At 34.8% G+C, this 23940-nt stretch overlaps 1 protein-coding gene across 1 annotated transcript in view; it reads left to right on the plus strand.

Moving 5' to 3' along the window:
- The window catches only part of LOC139561620 (disks large homolog 4-like), a 178719-nt gene that overhangs the window by 112900 nt on the left and 41879 nt on the right, over window positions 1-23940 (plus strand). Inside the window, exons 5-6 of the mRNA XM_071378840.1 lie at window positions 13259-13428; window positions 14208-14344. Of these exons, the coding sequence (XP_071234941.1) occupies window positions 13259-13428; window positions 14208-14344 (307 nt within the window). The remainder of the gene's footprint in view (window positions 1-13258; window positions 13429-14207; window positions 14345-23940) is intronic.

The following is a 23940-nucleotide window of genomic DNA, read 5'->3' on the forward strand; positions in this document are numbered from 1 at the left end:
GACGTCACCGATGCACTTATTGATGAAGCCAGTGACAGATGTGGTGTACTCCTCAATCCCATTGGATGAATCCCGGAACATATTCCAGTCTGTGCTAGAAAACAGTCCTGTAGCTTATTTGCCAAATGGAGGGCGAGGGAGAGCTTTGTAAAGGTGGTCTAGAGTTTTTTCCCTCTGGAAACTCACGGAGCGTTGGGCCAGTAACCCTCTGGTTAACATGCTAGTAGAAATGAGGTAAAACTGATTACAGTTTGCCTGCATTAAAGTCTTCGGCCACTAGGAGCGCCGCCTCTGGATGAGCATGTTCTTGTTATGTTACAGGGTTAATGACAGTGGATAGATAATATATATTATGTCTATGTTACAGGGTTAATGACAGTAGATAGATAATATATATTATGTCCATGTTACAGGGTTAATGACAGTAGATAGATAATATATATTATGTCTATGTTACAGGGTTAATGACAGTAGATAGATAATATATATTATGTCTATGTTACAGGGTTAATGACAGTAGATAGATAATATATATTATGTCTATGTTACAGGGTTAATGACAGTAGATAGATAATATATATTATATCTATGTTACAGGGTTAATGACAGTAGATAGATAATATATATTATGTCTATGTTACAGGGTTAATGACAGTAGATAGATAATATATATTATGTCTATGTTACAGGGTTAATGACAGTAGATAGATAATATATATTATGTCTATGTTACAGGGTTAATGACAGTAGATAGATAATATATATTATGTCTATGTTACAGGGTTAATGACAGTAGATAGATAATATATATTATGTCTATGTTACAGGGTTAATGACAGTAGATAGATAATATATATTATGTCTATGTTACAGGGTTAATGACAGTAGATAGATAATATATATTATGTCTATGTTACAGGGTTAATGACAGTAGATAGATAATATATATTATGTCTATGTTACAGGGTTAATGACAGTAGATAGATAATATATATTATGTCTATGTTACAGGGTTAATGACAGTAGATAGATAATATATATTATGTCTATGTTACAGGGTTAATGACAGTAGATAGATAATATATATTATGTCTATGTTACAGGGTTAATGACAGTAGATAGATAATATATATTATGTCTATGTTACAGGGTTAATGACAGTAGATAGATAATATATATTATGTCTATGTTACAGGGTTAATGACAGTAGATAGATAATATATATTATGTCTATGTTACAGGGTTAATGACAGTAGATAGATAATATATATTATGTCTATGTTACAGGGTTAATGACAGTAGATAGATAATATATATTATGTCTATGTTACAGGGTTAATGACAGTAGATAGATAATATATATTATGTCTATGTTACAGGGTTAATGACAGTAGATAGATAATATATATTATGTCTATGTTACAGGGTTAATGACAGTAGATAGATAATATATATTATGTCTATGTTACAGGGTTAATGACAGTAGATAGATAATATATATTATGTCTATGTTACAGGGTTAATGACAGTAGATAGATAATATATATTATGTCTATGTTACAGGGTTAATGACAGTAGATAGATAATATATATTATGTCTATGTTACAGGGTTAATGACAGTAGATAGATAATATATATTATATCTATGTTACAGGGTTAATGACAGTAGATAGATAATATATATTATGTCTATGTTACAGGGTTAATGACAGTAGATAGATAATATATATTATGTCTATGTTACAGGGTTAATGACAGTAGATAGATAATATATATTATGTCTATGTTACAGGGTTAATGACAGTGGAGGATAGATAATATATATTATGTCTATGTTACAGGGTTAATGACAGTAGATAGATAATATATATTATATCTATGTTACAGGGTTAATGACAGTAGATAGATAATATATATTATATCTATGTTACAGGGTTAATGACAGTAGATAGATAATATATATTATGTCTATGTTACAGGGTTAATGACAGTAGATAGATAATATATATTATGTCTATGTTACAGGGTTAATGACAGTAGATAGATAATATATATTATGTCTATGTTACAGGGTTAATGACAGTAGATAGATAATATATATTATGTCCATGTTACAGGGTTAATGACAGTAGATAGATAATATATATTATGTCTATGTTACAGGGTTAATGACAGTAGATAGATAATATATATTATGTCTATGTTACAGGGTTAATGACAGTAGATAGATAATATATATTATGTCCATGTTACAGGGTTAATGACAGTGGAGGATAGATAATATATATTATGTCTATGTTACAGGGTTAATGACAGTAGATAGATAATATATATTATGTCTATGTTACAGGGTTAATGACAGTAGATAGATAATATATATTATATCTATGTTACAGGGTTAATGACAGTAGATATATAATATATATTATGTCTATGTTACAGGGTTAATGACAGTGGAGGATAGATAATATATATTATGTCTATGTTACAGGGTTAATGACAGTGGATAGATAATATATATTATGTCTATATTACAGGGTTAATGACAGTAGATAGATAATATATATTATGTCTATGTTACAGGGTTAATGACAGTGGATAGATAATATATATTATGTCTATGTTACAGGGTTAATGACAGTAGATAGATAATATATATTATATCTATGTTACAGGGTTAATGACAGTAGATAGATAATATATATTATATCTATGTTACAGGGTTAATGACAGTAGATAGATAATATATATTATATCTATGTTACAGGGTTAATGACAGTAGATAGATAATATATATTATATCTATGTTACAGGGTTAATGACAGTAGATAGATAATATATATTATATCTATGTTACAGGGTTAATGACAGTAGAGGATAGATAATATATATTATGTCTATGTTACAGGGTTAATGACAGTAGATAGATAATATATATTATATCTATGTTACAGGGTTAATGACAGTAGATAGATAATATATATTATGTCTATGTTACAGGGTTAATGACAGTAGATAGATAATATATATTATGTCTATGTTACAGGGTTAATGACAGTAGATAGATAATATATATTATGTCTATGTTACAGGGTTAATGACAGTAGATAGATAATATATATTATGTCTATGTTACAGGGTTAATGACAGTAGATAGATAATATATATTATGTCTATGTTACAGGGTTAATGACAGTGGAGGATAGATAATATATATTATATCTATGTTACAGGGTTAATGACAGTAGATAGATAATATATATTATGTCTATGTTACAGGGTTAATGACAGTAGATAGATAATATATATTATGTCTATGTTACAGGGTTAATGACAGTAGATAGATAATATATATTATATCTATGTTACAGGGTTAATGACAGTAGATAGATAATATATATTATGTCCATGTTACAGGGTTAATGACAGTAGATAGATAATATATATTATGTCTATGTTACAGGGTTAATGACAGTAGATATATAATATATATTATGTCCATGTTACAGGGTTAATGACAGTGGAGGATAGATAATATATATTATGTCTATGTTACAGGGTTAATGACAGTAGATAGATAATATATATTATATCTATGTTACAGGGTTAATGACAGTAGATAGATAATATATATTATATCTATGTTACAGGGTTAATGACAGTAGATAGATAATATATATTATATCTATGTTACAGGGTTAATGACAGTAGATAGATAATATATATTATATCTATGTTACAGGGTTAATGACAGTAGATAGATAATATATATTATGTCTATGTTACAGGGTTAATGACAGTAGATAGATAATATATATTATGTGTATGTTACAGGGTTAATGACAGTAGATAGATAATATATATTATATCTATGTTACAGGGTTAATGACAGTAGATAGATAATATATATTATGTCTATGTTACAGGGTTAATGACAGTAGATAGATAATATATATTATGTCCATGTTACAGGGTTAATGACAGTAGATAGATAATATATATTATGTCTATGTTACAGGGTTAATGACAGTAGATAGATAATATATATTATGTCTATGTTACAGGGTTAATGACAGTAGATAGATAATATATATTATGTCTATGTTACAGGGTTAATGACAGTAGATAGATAATATATATTATGTCTATGTTACAGGGTTAATGACAGTAGATAGATAATATATATTATGTCTATGTTACAGGGTTAATGACAGTGGATAGATAATATATATTATGTCTATATTACAGGGTTAATGACAGTAGATAGATAATATATATTATGTCTATGTTACAGGGTTAATGACAGTAGATAGATAATATATATTATATCTATATTACAGGGTTAATGACAGTAGATAGATAATATATATTATGTCTATGTTACAGGGTTAATGACAGTAGATATATAATATATATTATGTCCATGTTACAGGGTTAATGACAGTAGATAGATAATATATATTATGTCTATGTTACAGGGTTAATGACAGTAGATAGATAATATATATTATGTCTATGTTACAGGGTTAATGACAGTAGATAGATAATATATATTATATCTATGTTACAGGGTTAATGACAGTAGATAGATAATATATATTATGTCTATGTTACAGGGTTAATGACAGTAGATAGATAATATATATTATGTCCATGTTACAGGGTTAATGACAGTAGATAGATAATATATATTATATCTATGTTACAGGGTTAATGACAGTAGATAGATAATATATATTATATCTATGTTACAGGGTTAATGACAGTGGAGGATAGATAATATATATTATGTCTATGTTACAGGGTTAATGACAGTAGATAGATAATATATATTATGTCTATGTTACAGGGTTAATGACAGTAGATAGATAATATATATTATGTCTATGTTACAGGGTTAATGACAGTAGATAGATAATATATATTATGTCTATGTTACAGGGTTAATGACAGTAGATAGATAATATATATTATGTCTATGTTACAGGGTTAATGACAGTAGATAGATAATATATATTATGTCCATGTTACAGGGTTAATGACAGTAGATAGATAATATATATTATGTCTATGTTACAGGGTTAATGACAGTAGATAGATAATATATATTATGTCTATGTTACAGGGTTAATGACAGTAGATAGATAATATATATTATGTCTATGTTACAGGGTTAATGACAGTAGATAGATAATATATATTATATCTATGTTACAGGGTTAATGACAGTAGATAGATAATATATATTATGTCTATGTTACAGGGTTAATGACAGTAGATAGATAATATATATTATATCTATGTTACAGGGTTAATGACAGTAGATAGATAATATATATTATGTCTATGTTACAGGGTTAATGACAGTAGATAGATAATATATATTATGTCTATGTTACAGGGTTAATGACAGTAGATAGATAATATATATTATGTCTATGTTACAGGGTTAATGACAGTAGATAGATAATATATATTATGTCTATGTTACAGGGTTAATGACAGTAGATAGATAATATATATTATATCTATGTTACAGGGTTAATGACAGTAGATAGATAATATATATTATGTCTATGTTACAGGGTTAATGACAGTGGATAGATAATATATATTATGTCTATGTTACAGGGTTAATGACAGTAGATAGATAATATATATTATATCTATGTTACAGGGTTAATGACAGTAGATAGATAATATATATTATGTCTATGTTACAGGGTTAATGACAGTAGATAGATAATATATATTATGTCCATGTTACAGGGTTAATGACAGTAGATAGATAATATATATTATATCTATATTACAGGGTTAATGACAGTAGATAGATAATATATATTGTGTCTATGTTACAGGGTTAATGACAGTAGATAGATAATATATATTATATCTATGTTACAGGGTTAATGACAGTAGATAGATAATATATATTATGTCTATGTTACAGGGTTAATGACAGTAGATAGATAATATATATTATGTCTATGTTACAGGGTTAATGACAGTGGAGGATAGATAATATATATTATGTCCATGTTACAGGGTTAATGACAGTAGATAGATAATATATATTATGTCTATGTTACAGGGTTAATGACAGTGGAGGATAGATAATATATATTGTGTCTATGTTACAGGGTTAATGACAGTAGATAGATAATATATATTATGTCCATGTTACAGGGTTAATGACAGTAGATAGATAATATATATTATGTCTATATTACAGGGTTAATGACAGTAGATAGATAATATATATTATGTCTATGTTACAGGGTTAATGACAGTGGAGGATAGATAATATATATTATGTCCATGTTACAGGGTTAATGACAGTAGATAGATAATATATATTATATCTATGTTACAGGGTTAATGACAGTAGATAGATAATATATATTATATCTATGTTACAGGGTTAATGACAGTAGATAGATAATATATATTATATCTATGTTACAGGGTTAATGACAGTAGATAGATAATATATATTATGTCTATGTTACAGGGTTAATGACAGTAGATAGATAATATATATTATATCTATGTTACAGGGTTAATGACAGTGGATATATAATATATATTATGTCTATGTTACAGGGTTAATGACAGTAGATAGATAATATATATTATGTCCATGTTACAGGGTTAATGACAGTAGATAGATAATATATATTATATCTATGTTACAGGGTTAATGACAGTAGATAGATAATATATATTATGTCTATGTTACAGGGTTAATGACAGTAGATAGATAATATATATTATGTCTATGTTACAGGGTTAATGACAGTAGATAGATAATATATATTATGTCCATGTTACAGGGTTAATGACAGTAGATAGATAATATATATTATGTCTATATTACAGGGTTAATGACAGTAGATAGATAATATATATTATGTCTATGTTACAGGGTTAATGACAGTAGATAGATAATATATATTATGTCTATGTTACAGGGTTAATGACAGTAGATAGATAATATATATTATGTCCATGTTACAGGGTTAATGACAGTGGAGGATAGATAATATATATTATGTCTATGTTACAGGGTTAATGACAGTAGATAGATAATATATATTATATCTATGTTACAGGGTTAATGACAGTAGATAGATAATATATATTATGTCTATGTTACAGGGTTAATGACAGTAGATAGATAATATATATTATGTGTATGTTACAGGGTTAATGACAGTAGATAGATAATATATATTATATCTATGTTACAGGGTTAATGACAGTAGATAGATAATATATATTATGTCTATGTTACAGGGTTAATGACAGTAGATAGATAATATATATTATGTCCATGTTACAGGGTTAATGACAGTAGATAGATAATATATATTATGTCTATGTTACAGGGTTAATGACAGTAGATAGATAATATATATTATGTCTATGTTACAGGGTTAATGACAGTAGATAGATAATATATATTATGTCTATGTTACAGGGTTAATGACAGTAGATAGATAATATATATTATGTCTATGTTACAGGGTTAATGACAGTAGATAGATAATATATATTATGTCTATGTTACAGGGTTAATGACAGTAGATAGATAATATATATTATATCTATGTTACAGGGTTAATGACAGTAGATAGATAATATATATTATATCTATGTTACAGGGTTAATGACAGTAGATAGATAATATATATTATATCTATGTTACAGGGTTAATGACAGTAGATAGATAATATATATTATGTCTATGTTACAGGGTTAATGACAGTAGATAGATAATATATATTATGTCTATATTACAGGGTTAATGACAGTAGATAGATAATATATATTATATCTATGTTACAGGGTTAATGACAGTAGATAGATAATATATATTATGTCTATGTTACAGGGTTAATGACAGTAGATAGATAATATATATTATGTCTATGTTACAGGGTTAATGACAGTAGATAGATAATATATATTATGTCTATGTTACAGGGTTAATGACAGTAGATAGATAATATATATTATATCTATGTTACAGGGTTAATGACAGTAGATAGATAATATATATTATGTCTATATTACAGGGTTAATGACAGTAGATAGATAATATATATTATGTCTATGTTACAGGGTTAATGACAGTAGATAGATAATATATATTATGTCTATATTACAGGGTTAATGACAGTAGATAGATAATATATATTATGTCTATATTACAGGGTTAATGACAGTAGATAGATAATATATATTATGTCTATGTTACAGGGTTAATGACAGTAGATAGATAATATATATTATGTCCATGTTACAGGGTTAATGACAGTAGATAGATAATATATATTATATCTATGTTACAGGGTTAATGACAGTAGATAGATAATATATATTATGTCTATGTTACAGGGTTAATGACAGTAGATAGATAATATATATTATGTCTATGTTACAGGGTTAATGACAGTAGATAGATAATATATATTATGTCTATGTTACAGGGTTAATGACAGTAGATAGATAATATATATTATGTCTATGTTACAGGGTTAATGACAGTAGATAGATAATATATATTATATCTATGTTACAGGGTTAATGACAGTAGATAGATAATATATATTATATCTATGTTACAGGGTTAATGACAGTAGATAGATAATATATATTATATCTATGTTACAGGGTTAATGACAGTAGATAGATAATATATATTATATCTATGTTACAGGGTTAATGACAGTAGATAGATAATATATATTATATCTATGTTACAGGGTTAATGACAGTAGATAGATAATATATATTATATCTATGTTACAGGGTTAATGACAGTAGATAGATAATATATATTATATCTATGTTACAGGGTTAATGACAGTAGATAGATAATATATATTATATCTATGTTACAGGGTTAATGACAGTAGATAGATAATATATATTATATCTATGTTACAGGGTTAATGACAGTAGATAGATAATATATATTATGTCTATGTTACAGGGTTAATGACAGTAGATAGATAATATATATTATATCTATGTTACAGGGTTAATGACAGTAGATAGATAATATATATTATATCTATGTTACAGGGTTAATGACAGTAGATAGATAATATATATTATATCTATGTTACAGGGTTAATGACAGTAGATAGATAATATATATTATATCTATGTTACAGGGTTAATGACAGTAGATAGATAATATATATTATATCTATGTTACAGGGTTAATGACAGTAGATAGATAATATATATTATATCTATGTTACAGGGTTAATGACAGTAGATAGATAATATATATTATATCTATGTTACAGGGTTAATGACAGTAGATAGATAATATATATTATATCTATGTTACAGGGTTAATGACAGTAGATAGATAATATATATTATATCTATGTTACAGGGTTAATGACAGTAGATAGATAATATATATTATGTCTATGTTACAGGGTTAATGACAGTAGATAGATAATATATATTATATCTATGTTACAGGGTTAATGACAGTAGAGGATAGATAATATATATTATATCTATGTTACAGGGTTAATGACAGTAGATATATAATATATATTATGTCTATGTTACAGGGTTAATGACAGTAGATAGATAATATATATTATGTCTATGTTACAGGGTTAATGACAGTAGAGGATAGATAATATATATTATGTCTATGTTACAGGGTTAATGACAGTAGATAGATAATATATATTATGTCTATGTTACAGGGTTAATGACAGTAGAGGATAGATAATATATATTATGTCTATGTTACAGGGTTAATGACAGTAGATAGATAATATATATTATGTCTATGTTACAGGGTTAATGACAGTAGATAGATAATATATATTATGTCTATGTTACAGGGTTAATGACAGTAGATAGATAATATATATTATATCTATATTACAGGGTTAATGACAGTAGATAGATAATATATATTATGTCCATGTTACAGGGTTAATGACAGTAGATAGATAATATATATTATATCTATGTTACAGGGTTAATGACAGTAGATAGATAATATATATTATGTCTATGTTACAGGGTTAATGACAGTAGATAGATAATATATATTATATCTATATTACAGGGTTAATGACAGTAGATAGATAATATATATTATGTCTATGTTACAGGGTTAATGACAGTAGATAGATAATATATATTATGTCTATATTACAGGGTTAATGACAGTAGATAGATAATATATATTATATCTATGTTACAGGGTTAATGACAGTAGATAGATAATATATATTATGTCTATGTTACAGGGTTAATGACAGTAGATAGATAATATATATTATGTCTATGTTACAGGGTTAATGACAGTAGATAGATAATATATATTATATCTATGTTACAGGGTTAATGACAGTAGATAGATAATATATATTATGTCTATGTTACAGGGTTAATGACAGTAGATAGATAATATATATTATGTCTATGTTACAGGGTTAATGACAGTAGATAGATAATATATATTATGTCTATGTTACAGGGTTAATGACAGTAGATAGATAATATATATTATGTCTATGTTACAGGGTTAATGACAGTAGATAGATAATATATATTATGTCTATGTTACAGGGTTAATGACAGTAGATAGATAATATATATTATGTCTATGTTACAGGGTTAATGACAGTAGATAGATAATATATATTATGTCTATATTACAGGGTTAATGACAGTAGATAGATAATATATATTATGTCTATGTTACAGGGTTAATGACAGTAGATAGATAATATATATTATGTCTATGTTACAGGGTTAATGACAGTAGATAGATAATATATATTATGTCTATGTTACAGGGTTAATGACAGTAGATAGATAATATATATTATGTCTATGTTACAGGGTTAATGACAGTAGATAGATAATATATATTATATCTATATTACAGGGTTAATGACAGTAGATAGATAATATATATTATGTCTATGTTACAGGGTTAATGACAGTAGATAGATAATATATATTATGTCTATGTTACAGGGTTAATGACAGTAGATAGATAATATATATTATATCTATGTTACAGGGTTAATGACAGTAGATAGATAATATATATTATGTGTATGTTACAGGGTTAATGACAGTGGATAGATAATATATATTATGTCCATGTTACAGGGTTAATGACAGTGGAGGATAGATAATATATATTATGTCTATGTTACAGGGTTAATGACAGTAGATAGATAATATATATTATATCTATGTTACAGGGTTAATGACAGTAGATAGATAATATATATTATGTCTATGTTACAGGGTTAATGACAGTGGATAGATAATATATATTATATCTATGTTACAGGGTTAATGACAGTAGATAGATAATATATATTATATCTATGTTACAGGGTTAATGACAGTAGATAGATAATATATATTATGTCTATGTTACAGGGTTAATGACAGTGGATAGATAATATATATTATGTCCATGTTACAGGGTTAATGACAGTGGAGGATAGATAATATATATTATATCTATGTTACAGGGTTAATGACAGTAGATAGATAATATATATTATGTGTATGTTACAGGGTTAATGACAGTGGATAGATAATATATATTATGTCCATGTTACAGGGTTAATGACAGTGGAGGATAGATAATATATATTATGTCTATGTTACAGGGTTAATGACAGTAGATAGATAATATATATTATATCTATGTTACAGGGTTAATGACAGTAGATAGATAATATATATTATGTCTATGTTACAGGGTTAATGACAGTGGATAGATAATATATATTATATCTATGTTACAGGGTTAATGACAGTAGATAGATAATATATATTATATCTATGTTACAGGGTTAATGACAGTAGATAGATAATATATATTATGTCTATGTTACAGGGTTAATGACAGTGGATAGATAATATATATTATGTCTATGTTACAGGGTTAATGACAGTAGATAGATAATATATATTATGTCCATGTTACAGGGTTAATGACAGTAGATAGATAATATATATTATATCTATATTACAGGGTTAATGACAGTAGATAGATAATATATATTATATCTATGTTACAGGGTTAATGACAGTAGATAGATAATATATATTATGTCTATGTTACAGGGTTAATGACAGTAGATAGATAATATATATTATATCTATGTTACAGGGTTAATGACAGTAGATAGATAATATATATTATGTCTATGTTACAGGGTTAATGACAGTAGATAGATAATATATATTATGTCTATGTTACAGGGTTAATGACAGTAGATAGATAATATATATTATGTCTATGTTACAGGGTTAATGACAGTAGATAGATAATATATATTATATCTATGTTACAGGGTTAATGACAGTAGATAGATAATATATATTATGTCTATGTTACAGGGTTAATGACAGTAGATAGATAATATATATTATATCTATGTTACAGGGTTAATGACAGTAGATAGATAATATATATTATATCTATATTACAGGGTTAATGACAGTAGATAGATAATATATATTATGTCTATGTTACAGGGTTAATGACAGTAGATAGATAATATATATTATGTCCATGTTACAGGGTTAATGACAGTAGATAGATAATATATATTATGTCCATGTTACAGGGTTAATGACAGTAGATAGATAATATATATTATATCTATGTTACAGGGTTAATGACAGTAGAGGATAGATAATATATATTATGTCTATGTTACAGGGTTAATGACAGTAGATAGATAATATATATTATGTCTATATTACAGGGTTAATGACAGTAGATAGATAATATATATTATATCTATGTTACAGGGTTAATGACAGTAGATAGATAATATATATTATGTCCATGTTACAGGGTTAATGACAGTAGATAGATAATATATATTATGTCTATGTTACAGGGTTAATGACAGTAGATAGATAATATATATTATATCTATGTTACAGGGTTAATGACAGTAGATAGATAATATATATTATGTCTATGTTACAGGGTTAATGACAGTAGATAGATAATATATATTATGTCTATGTTACAGGGTTAATGACAGTAGATAGATAATATATATTATATCTATGTTACAGGGTTAATGACAGTAGATAGATAATATATATTATGTCTATGTTACAGGGTTAATGACAGTAGATAGATAATATATATTATATCTATGTTACAGGGTTAATGACAGTGGAGGATAGATAATATATATTATGTGTATGTTACAGGGTTAATGACAGTGTGATACTAGTAAATGACGTTGACGTTCGTGAGGTGACACACAGCTTGGCTGTGGAAGCTCTAAAGGAGGCGGGGCCCGTTGTTCGTCTCTACGTCCTGCGGAGGAAGCCACCCACGGAGAGCGTCACACAACTCAAACTCATCAAAGGACCTAAAGGTGTGTGTGTTGTCTCGGACTAAATGCTGAGGTGTGTTTCAGCACCCCAGAAGTAGATAGACTTGTTTCCATGAAAAGATTGACAGTTTGTGGTCTTGTTCATACAGCTACTTTAATCTGATAACCTTCCTCCTCCTTCCATCTCTCCCTCTTCCTCCTCCTCCTCCCACCTCCTCCTCCTCTCTCCTCTTCCTCCTCCTCCCACCTCCTCCTCCTCCCTCCTCTTCCTCCTCCTCCCACCTCCTCCTCCTCCCTCCTCTTCCTCCTCCTCCTCTCTCCTCGTTCCCCTCCTCCTCCATCCTCCTCCCTCCTCTTCCTCCTCATCCTCCCTCCTCTTCCTCCTCCTCCCACCTCCTCGTCCTCCTCTTCCTCCTCCTCCTCTCTCCTCTTCCTCCTCCTCCCACCTCCTCCTCTTCTATCCTCTTCCCCGTCCTCTCACTTCCTATTCCTCCTCCTCCCACCTCCTCTTCCTCTTCCTCCCACCTCCTCCTCCCACCTCCTCCTCCTCCTCCTCTATCCTCTTCCCCGTCCTCCCACTTCCTATTCCTCCTCCTCCCACCTCCTCTTCCTCATCCTCCTCTTCCTCCCTCCCCCTCTTCGTCCTCCTCCTCCCTCCCCCTACTCCTCCTCCCACCTCCTCTTCCTCCTCCTCCCCACTCCTCCTCTCTCCTCCCCTTTCCTCCCTCCCTCCTCCCCTCTTCCTCCTCCCTCCTCCTCCTCCCTCTTCTTCCTAATCTCCCTCTTCCCTTATGCTATGTGTGTGTCTCTGTGTGTTTCAGGTTTGGGGTTCAGTATAGCAGGTGGACTAGGGAACCAGCATGTACCAGGTGACAACAGTATCTATGTGACTAAGATCATCGAGGGAGGAGCGGCCTGTAAAGATGGACACCTACAGATAGGCGATAAGATACTGGCTGTAAGTAACACACTGACACACTCACTGACACACTCACTGACACACTCACTGACACGCTCACTGACACGCTCACTGACACGCTCACTGACACACTCACTGACACACTCACTGACACACTCACTGACACGCTCACTGACACGCTCACTGACACACTGACACACTCACTGACACACTGACACACTCACTGACTCGCTCACTGACACACTCACTGACACACTGACACACTCACTGACACACTGACACACTCACTGACACACTCACTGACACGCTCACTGACACACTGACACACTCACTGACTCGCTCACTGACACACTCACTGACACACTCACTGACACACTGACACACTCACTGACTCGCTCACTGACACACTCACTGACACGCTCACTGACACACTCACTGACACGCTCACTGACACACTCACTGACACACTCACTGACACACTCACGGACACACTCACTGACACACTCACTGACACACTCACTGACTTGCTCACTGACACACTCACTGACACGCTCACTGACACACTGACACACTCACTGACACGCTCACTGACACACTCACTGACACACTGACACACTCACTGACACACTGACACACTCACTGACACGCTCACTGACACGCTCACTGACACACTGACACACTCACTGACACACTGACACACTCACTGACACGCTCACTGACACGCTCACTGACACACTGACACACTCACTGACACGCTCACTGACTCGCTCACTGACACACTGACACACTCACTGACACACTGACACACTCACTGACACGCTCACTGACACGCTCACTGACACACTGACACACTCACTGACACGCTCACTGACTCGCTCACTGACACACTGACACACTCACTGACACACTGACACACTCACTGACACGCTCACTGACACGCTCACTGACTCACTGACACACTCACTGACACGCTCACTGACACACTCACTGACACACTGACACACTCACTGACACGCTCACTGACTCGCTCACTGACACACTGACACACTCACTGACACGCTCACTGACACACTCACTGACACACTGACACACTCACTGACACGCTCACTGACACACTCACTGACTCGCTCACTGACACACTGACACACTCACTGACACACTCACTGACACACTGACACACTCACTGACACACTCACTGACACGCTCACTGACACACTCACTGACACACTCACTGACACACTCACTGACACACTCACTCACACACTCACTGACACACTGACACACTCACTGACACACTCACTGACACGCTCACTGACACACTCACTGACACACTCACTGACACACTCACTGACACACTCACTCACACACTCACTGACACACTGACACACTCACTGACACGCTCACTGACACACTGACACACTCACTGACACGCTCACTGACACACTCACTGACACACTCACTGACACACTCACTGACACACTCACTGATACACTGACACACTCACTGACACACTCACTGACACACTCACTGACACACTCACTGACACACTGACACACTCACTGACACACTCACTGACACACTCACTGACACACTCACTGATACACTGACACACTCACTGACACACTCACTGACACACTCACTGACACACTCACTGACACACTGACACACTCACTGACACACTCACTGACACACTCACTGACACACTCACTGATACACTGACACACTCACTGACACACTCACTGACACACTCACTGACACACTCACTGATACACTGACACACTCACTGACACACTCACTGACACACTCACTGACACACGATCACACAGATCTGTTGTCATTATGTAGTGAGTAAATATGACAGAAGTCGTTGAGTAGTGCCCTCTTCTGGTCCTCTGTGGAACTACTGCAGAGCTGGACGCCATGTTTTAACATTCCAAATATGAACACTGGTTTTATGAATGGCAATCTCTGATCCCAACTGACTATATTCCATCTGACTATGTCATGTCTCTATGTTATGTCTCTATGGCATGTCTCTACGTCATGTCTCTATGGCATGTCTCTACGTCATGTCTGACTATGTCATGGATCTACAGTGCATTCGGAAAGTATTCAGACCCCTTGACTTTTTACACATTTTGTTACGTTACAACCTTATTCTAAAATTTACTTTAAAAAATGTCTCATCAATCTAGACACAATACCCCATAATGACTCAATACCCCATAATGACTCAATACCCCATAATGACACATTACCCCATAATGACTCAATACCCCATAATGACACACTACCCCATAATGACACATTACCCCATAATGACTCAATACCCCATAATGACTCAATACCCCATAATGACACAATACCCCGTAATGACTCAATACAGCATAATGACACAATACCACATAATGACTCAATACCCCATAATGACTCAATACCCCATAATGACTCAATACCCCATAATGACTCAATACCCCATAATGACTCAATACCCCATAATGACTCAATACCCCATAATGACTCAATACCCCATAATGACACATTACCCCATAATGACACATTACCCCATAATGACTCAATACCCCATAATGACACAATACCCCGTAATGACACAATACAGCATAATGACACAATACCACATAATGACTCAATACCCCATAATGACTCAATACCCCATAATGACTCAATACCCCATAATGACTCAATACCCCATAATGACTCAATACCCCATAATGACTCAATACCCCATAATGACATAATACCCCATAATGACATAATACCCCATAATGACTCAATACCCCATAATGACACAATACCCCATAATGACACAATACCCCATAATGACACATTACCCCATAATGACTCAATACCCCATAATGACACATTACCCCATAATGACTCAATACCCCATAATGACACATTACCTCATAATGACTCAATACCCCATAATGACACATTACCCCATAATGACTCAATACACCATAATGACTCAATACCCCATAATGACTCAGTACCCCATAATGACTCAGTACCCCATAATGACTCAGTACCCCATAATGACACAATACCCCATAATGACTCAATACCCCATAATGACTCAATACCCCATAATGACTCAATACCCCATAATGACTCAATACCCCATAATGACACAATACCCCATAATGACTCAGTACCCCATAATGACTCAGTACCCCATAATGACTCAACACCCCATAATGACACAATACCCCATAATGACACAATACCCCATAATGACACAATACCCCATAATGACTCAATACCCCATAATGACTCAATACCCCATAATGACTCAATACCCCATAATGACTCAATACCCCATAATGACTCAATACCCCATAATGACATAATACCCCATAATGACATAATACCCCATAATGACATAATACCCCATAATGACACATTACCCCATAATGACTCAATACCCCATAATGACACATTACCCCATAATGACTCAATACCCCATAATGACACATTACCTCATAATGACTCAATACCCCATAATGACACATTACCCCATAATGACTCAATACCCCATAATGACACAATACCCCATAATGACTCAATACCCCATAATGACTCAGTACCCCATAATGACTCAGTACCCCATAATGACTCAATACCCCATAATGACTCAATACCCCATAATGACACAATACCCCATAATGACTCAGTACCCCATAATGACTCAGTACCCCATAATGACTCAACACCCCATAATGACACAACACCCCATAATGACACAACACCCCATAATGACTCAATACCCCATAATGACACAATACCCCATAATGACTCAATACCCCATAATGACATAATACCCCATAATGACATAATACCCCATAATGACACACTACGCCACAATGACACAATACCCCATAATGACTCAATACCCCATAATGACACACTACCCCATAATGACACACTACCCCATAATGACACACTACCCCATAATGACACACTACCCCATAATGACTCAATACCCCGTAATGACACACTACCCCATGATGACACAATACCCCGTAATGACTCAATACCCCATAATGACACACTACCCCATAATGACAAAATACCCCATAATGACTCAATACCCCATAATGACTCAATACCCCATAATGACTCAATACCCCATAATGACTCAATACCCCATAATGACTCAATACCCCATAATGACATAATACCCCATAATGACATAATACCCCATAATGACATAATACCCCATAATGACATAATACCCCATAATGACACATTACCCCATAATGACTCAATACCCCATAATGACACATTACCCCATAATGACTCAATACCCCATAATGACACATTACCTCATAATGACTCAATACCCCATAATGACACATTACCCCATAATGACTCAATACCCCATAATGACACAATACCCCATAATGACTCAATACCCCATAATGACACAATACCCCATAATGACTCAATACCCCATAATGACTCAGTACCCCATAATGACTCAATACCCCATAATGACTCAATACCCCATAATGACACAATACCCCATAATGACTCAGTACCCCATAATGACTCAGTACCCCATAATGACTCAACACCCCATAATGACACAACACCCCATAATGACACAATACCCCATAATGACTCAATACCCCATAATGACACAATACCCCATAATGACTCAATACCCCATAATGACATAATACCCCATAATGACTCAATACCCCATAATGACTCAATACCCCATAATGACACAATACCCCATAATGACTCAATACCCCATAATGACATAATACCCCATAATGACATAATACCCCATAATGACACACTACGCCACAATGACACAATACCCCATAATGACTCAATACCCCATAATGACACACTACCCCATAATGACACACTACCCCATAATGACACACTACCCCATAATGACTCAATACCCCGTAATGACACACTACCCCATGATGACACAATACCCCGTAATGACTCAATACCCCATAATGACACACTACCCCATAATGACAAAATACCCCACAATGACAAAATACCCCATAATGACTCAATACCCCATAATGACTCAATACCCCATAATGACTCAATACCCCATAATGACACACTACCCCATAATGACACACTACCCCATAATGACTCAATACCCCGTAATGACACACTACCCCATGATGACACACTACCCCGTAATGACACAATACCCCGTAATGACTCAATACCCCATAATGACACACTACCCCATAATGACTCAATACCCCATAATGACTCAATACCCCATAATGACTCAATACCCCATAATGACTCAATACCCCATAATGACTCAATACCCCATAATGACACACTACCCCATAATGACACACTACCCCATAATGACACACTACCCCATAATGACTCAATACCCCGTAATGACACACTACCCCATGATGACACACTACCCCGTAATGACACAATACCCCGTAATGACTCAATACCCCATAATGACACACTACCCCATAATGACAAAATACCCCATAATGACTCAATACCCCATAATGACTCAATACCCCATAATGACTCAATACCCCATAATGACTCAATACCCCATAATGACTCAATACCCCATAATGACACAATACCCCATTACTCAATACCCCGTAATGACACAATACCCCGTAATGACTCAATACATCGTAATGACTCAATACCCCATAATGACTCAATACCCCGTAATGACTCAATACCCCATAACGACACAATACCCCATAACGACTCAATACCCCATAACGACTCAATACCCTATAACGACTCAATACCCCATAATGACACAATACCCCATAATGACACAATACCCCATAATGACTCAATACCCCATAATGACTCAATACCCCATAATTACACAAGACCCCATAATGACTCAAAACCCCATAATGACACAATACCCCATAATGACTCAATACCACATAATGACTCAATACCCCATAATGACACAATACCCCATAATGACACAATACCCCATAATGACTCAATACCCCATAATGACTCAATACCCCATAAAGCCTCAATACCCCATAATGACTCAATACCCCATAATGACTCAATACCCCATAATGACACAATACCCCATAATGACTCAATACCCCATAATGACTCAATACCCCATAATGACTCAATACCCCATAATGACTCAATACCCCATAATGACTCAATACCCCATAATGACACACTACCCCATAATGACTCAATACCCCATAATGACTCAATACCCCATAATGACACAATACCCCATAATGACACAATACCCCATAATGACTCAATACCCCATAATGACTCAATACCCCATAATGACTCAATACCCCATAATGACTCAGTGAGTGTGTTAGTGAGTGTGTCAGTGAGTGTGTTAGTCAGTGTGTCAGTGAGTGTGTCAGTGAGTGTGTCAGTGAGTGTGTCCGTGAGTGTGTCCGTGAGCGTGTCAGTGAGTGTGTCATTATGAGGAGTGATTCTAGAGCTAGAGGACTCCTGATATCTCCAGGAGTGATTCTATAACTAGAGGAGTCCTGATATCTCCAGGAGTGATTCTATAGCTAGAGGACTCCTGATATCTCCAGGAGTGATTCTAGAGCTAGAGGACTCCTGATGTCTCCAGGAGTGATTCTAGAGCTAGAGGACTCCTGATATCTCCTGATATCTCCAGGAGTGATTCTAGAGCTAGAGGACTCCTGATATCTCCTGATATCTCCAGGAGTGATTCTAGAGCTAGAGGACTCCTGATATCTCCAGGAGTGATTCTAGAGCTAGAGGAGTCCTGATATCTCCAGGAGTGATTCTATAGCTAGAGGACTCTTGATATCTCCAGGAGTGATTCTATAGCTAGAGGACTCCTGATATCTCCAGGAGTGATTCTAGAGCTAGAGGACTCCTGATATCTCCTGATATCTCCAGGAGTGATTCTAGAGCTAGAGGACTCCTGATATCTCCAGGAGTGATTCTATAGCTAGAGGAGTCCTGATATCTCCTGATATCTCCAGGAGTGATTCTAGAGCTAGAGGACTCCTGATATCTCCAGGAGTGATTCTAGAGCTAGAGGACTCCTGATATCTCCAGGAGTGATTCTAGAGCTAGAGGACTCCTGATATCTCCAGGAGTGATTCTATAGCTAGAGGACTCCTGATATCTCCAGGAGTGATTCTAGAGCTAGAGGACTCCTGATATCTCCTGATATCTCCAGGAGTGATTCTATAGCTAGAGGACTCTTGATATCTCCAGGAGTGATTCTATAGCTAGAGGAGTCCTGTTATCTCCAGGAGTGATTCTATAGCTAGAGGACTCCTGATGTCTCCAGGAGTGATTCTATAGCTAGAGGAGTCCTGATATCTCCAGGAGTGATTCCAGAGCTAGAGGACTCCTGATGTCTCCAGGAGTGATTCTATAGCTAGAGGAGTCCTGATATCTCCAGGAGTGATTCTAGAGCTAGAGGACTCCTGCTATCTCCTGGAGTGGTTCTATAGCTATTTGACTCCTGATATCTCCAGGAGTGATTCTAGAGCTAGAGGACTCCTGATATCTCCAGGAGTGATTCTAGAGCTAGAGGACTCCTGATATCTCCAGGAGTGATTCTATAGCTAGAGGACTCCTGTTATCTCCTGATATCTCCAGGAGTGATTCCAGAGCTAGAGGACTCCTGATATCTCCTGATATCTCCAGGAGTGATTCTATAGCAGGAGGACTCCTGATATCTCCAGGAGTGATTCTAGAACTAGATATCTCCTGATATCTCCAGGAGTGATTCTAGAACTAGATAACTCCTGATATCTCCAGGAGTGATTCTATAGCAGGAGGACTCCTGATATCTCCAGGAGTGGTTCTAGAGCTAGAGGACTCCTGATATCTCCTGATATCTCCAGGAGTGATTCTATAGCAGGAGGACTCCTGATATCTCCAGGAGTGGTTCTAGAGCTAGAGGACTCCTGATATCTCCTGATATCTCCAGGAGTGATTCTATAGCTAGAGGACTCCTGATATCTCCTGATATCTCCAGGAGTGGTTCTAGAGCTAGAGGACTCCTGATATCTCCTGATATCTCCAGGAGTGATTCTATAGCTAGAGGACTCCTGATATCTCCAGGAGTGATGCTATAGCAGGAGGACTCCTGATATCTCCAGGAGTGGTTCTAGAGCTAGAGGACTCCTGATATCTCCTGATATCTCCAGGAGTGATTCTAGAGCTAGAGGACTCCTGATATCTCCAGGAGTGGTTCTAGAGCTAGAGGACTCCTGATATCTCCTGATATCTCCAGGAGTGATTCTATAGCTAGAGGACTCCTGATATCTCCAGGAGTGATTCTAGAGCTAGAGGACTCCTGATATCTCCTGATATCTCCAGGAGTGATTCTATAGCTAGAGGACTCCTGATATCTCCAGGATTCTCCTCTCCTAGGTCATTAGTGTTAGGTCTTCAGTCTCCTGGTTTCTGCTAAATGACTAACGTGTAAATGTAAACATACACACAATACACTGTAAAAAGTAATCAGTTCACTTAGTTGGGAGAAGTTTGGAACTACAAAGACTCTTCCTAGAACTGGCCGCCAGGGGAGATGACCAAGAACCCGATGGTCACTCTGACAGAGATCCACAGTTCCTCAGTGGAGATGGGAGAACCTTCCAGAAGGACAACCATCTCTGCAGCACTCCACCAATCAGGCCTTTATGGTAGAGCGGCCAGATGGAAGCTACTCCTTAGTAAAAGGCACATGACAGCCCACTTGGACTTTGCCAAAAGGCCCCTAAAGGACTCTCAGACCATGAGAAACAAGATTCTCTGTTCTGATGAAACCAAGATTGAACTCTTTTGCCTGAATGCCAAGTGTCACGTCTGGAGGAAACCTGGCACCATCCCTACGGTGAAGCATGGTGGTGGCAGCATCATGCTGTGGGGATGTTTTTCAGTGGCAGGGACTGGGAGACTAGTCAGGATCGAGAGAAAGATGAACGGAGCAAAGTACAGAGAGATCCTTGATGAAAACCTGTTCCAGAGCGCTCAGGACCTCAGACTGGGGCGAAGGTTCACCTTCCAACAGGACATCGACCCTAAGCATACAGCCAAGACAATGCAGGAGTGGCTTTGGGACAAGTCTCTGAATGTCCTTGAGTGGCCCAGCCAGAACCCGGATTTGAACCCGATCGAACATCTCTGGAGAGACCTGAAAATAGCTGTGCAGCGACGCTCCCCATCCAACCTGACAGAGCTTGAAGGATCTGCAAAGAAGAATGGGAGAAACTCCCCAAATACAGGTGTGCCAAGTTTGTAGCATCATACCCAAGAAGACTCGAGGCTGTAATCACTGCCAAAGGTGCTTCAACAAAGTACTGAGTAAAGTGTCTGAATACTTATGTAAATGTGATATTGCAGTTTTTTAATATACATTTGAAAAATAAAAAATAAACGTTTTTTGCTTTGTCATTATGGGGTATTGTGTGTAGATTGATGACGAGAAATCCATTTTAGAACGTAACAAAATGTGGAAAAAGTCAAGGGGTCTGAATACTTTCCGAAAGCACTGTATGTCATGTATCTATGTCATGTATCTATGTCATGTACAGTATCTATGTCATGTATCTATGTCAAGTACAGTATCTATGTCATGTCTG

Source organism: Salvelinus alpinus, chromosome 31 (assembly GCF_045679555.1).
Source record: "Salvelinus alpinus chromosome 31, SLU_Salpinus.1, whole genome shotgun sequence".
Taxonomy (NCBI): Eukaryota; Metazoa; Chordata; class Actinopteri; order Salmoniformes; family Salmonidae; genus Salvelinus; species Salvelinus alpinus.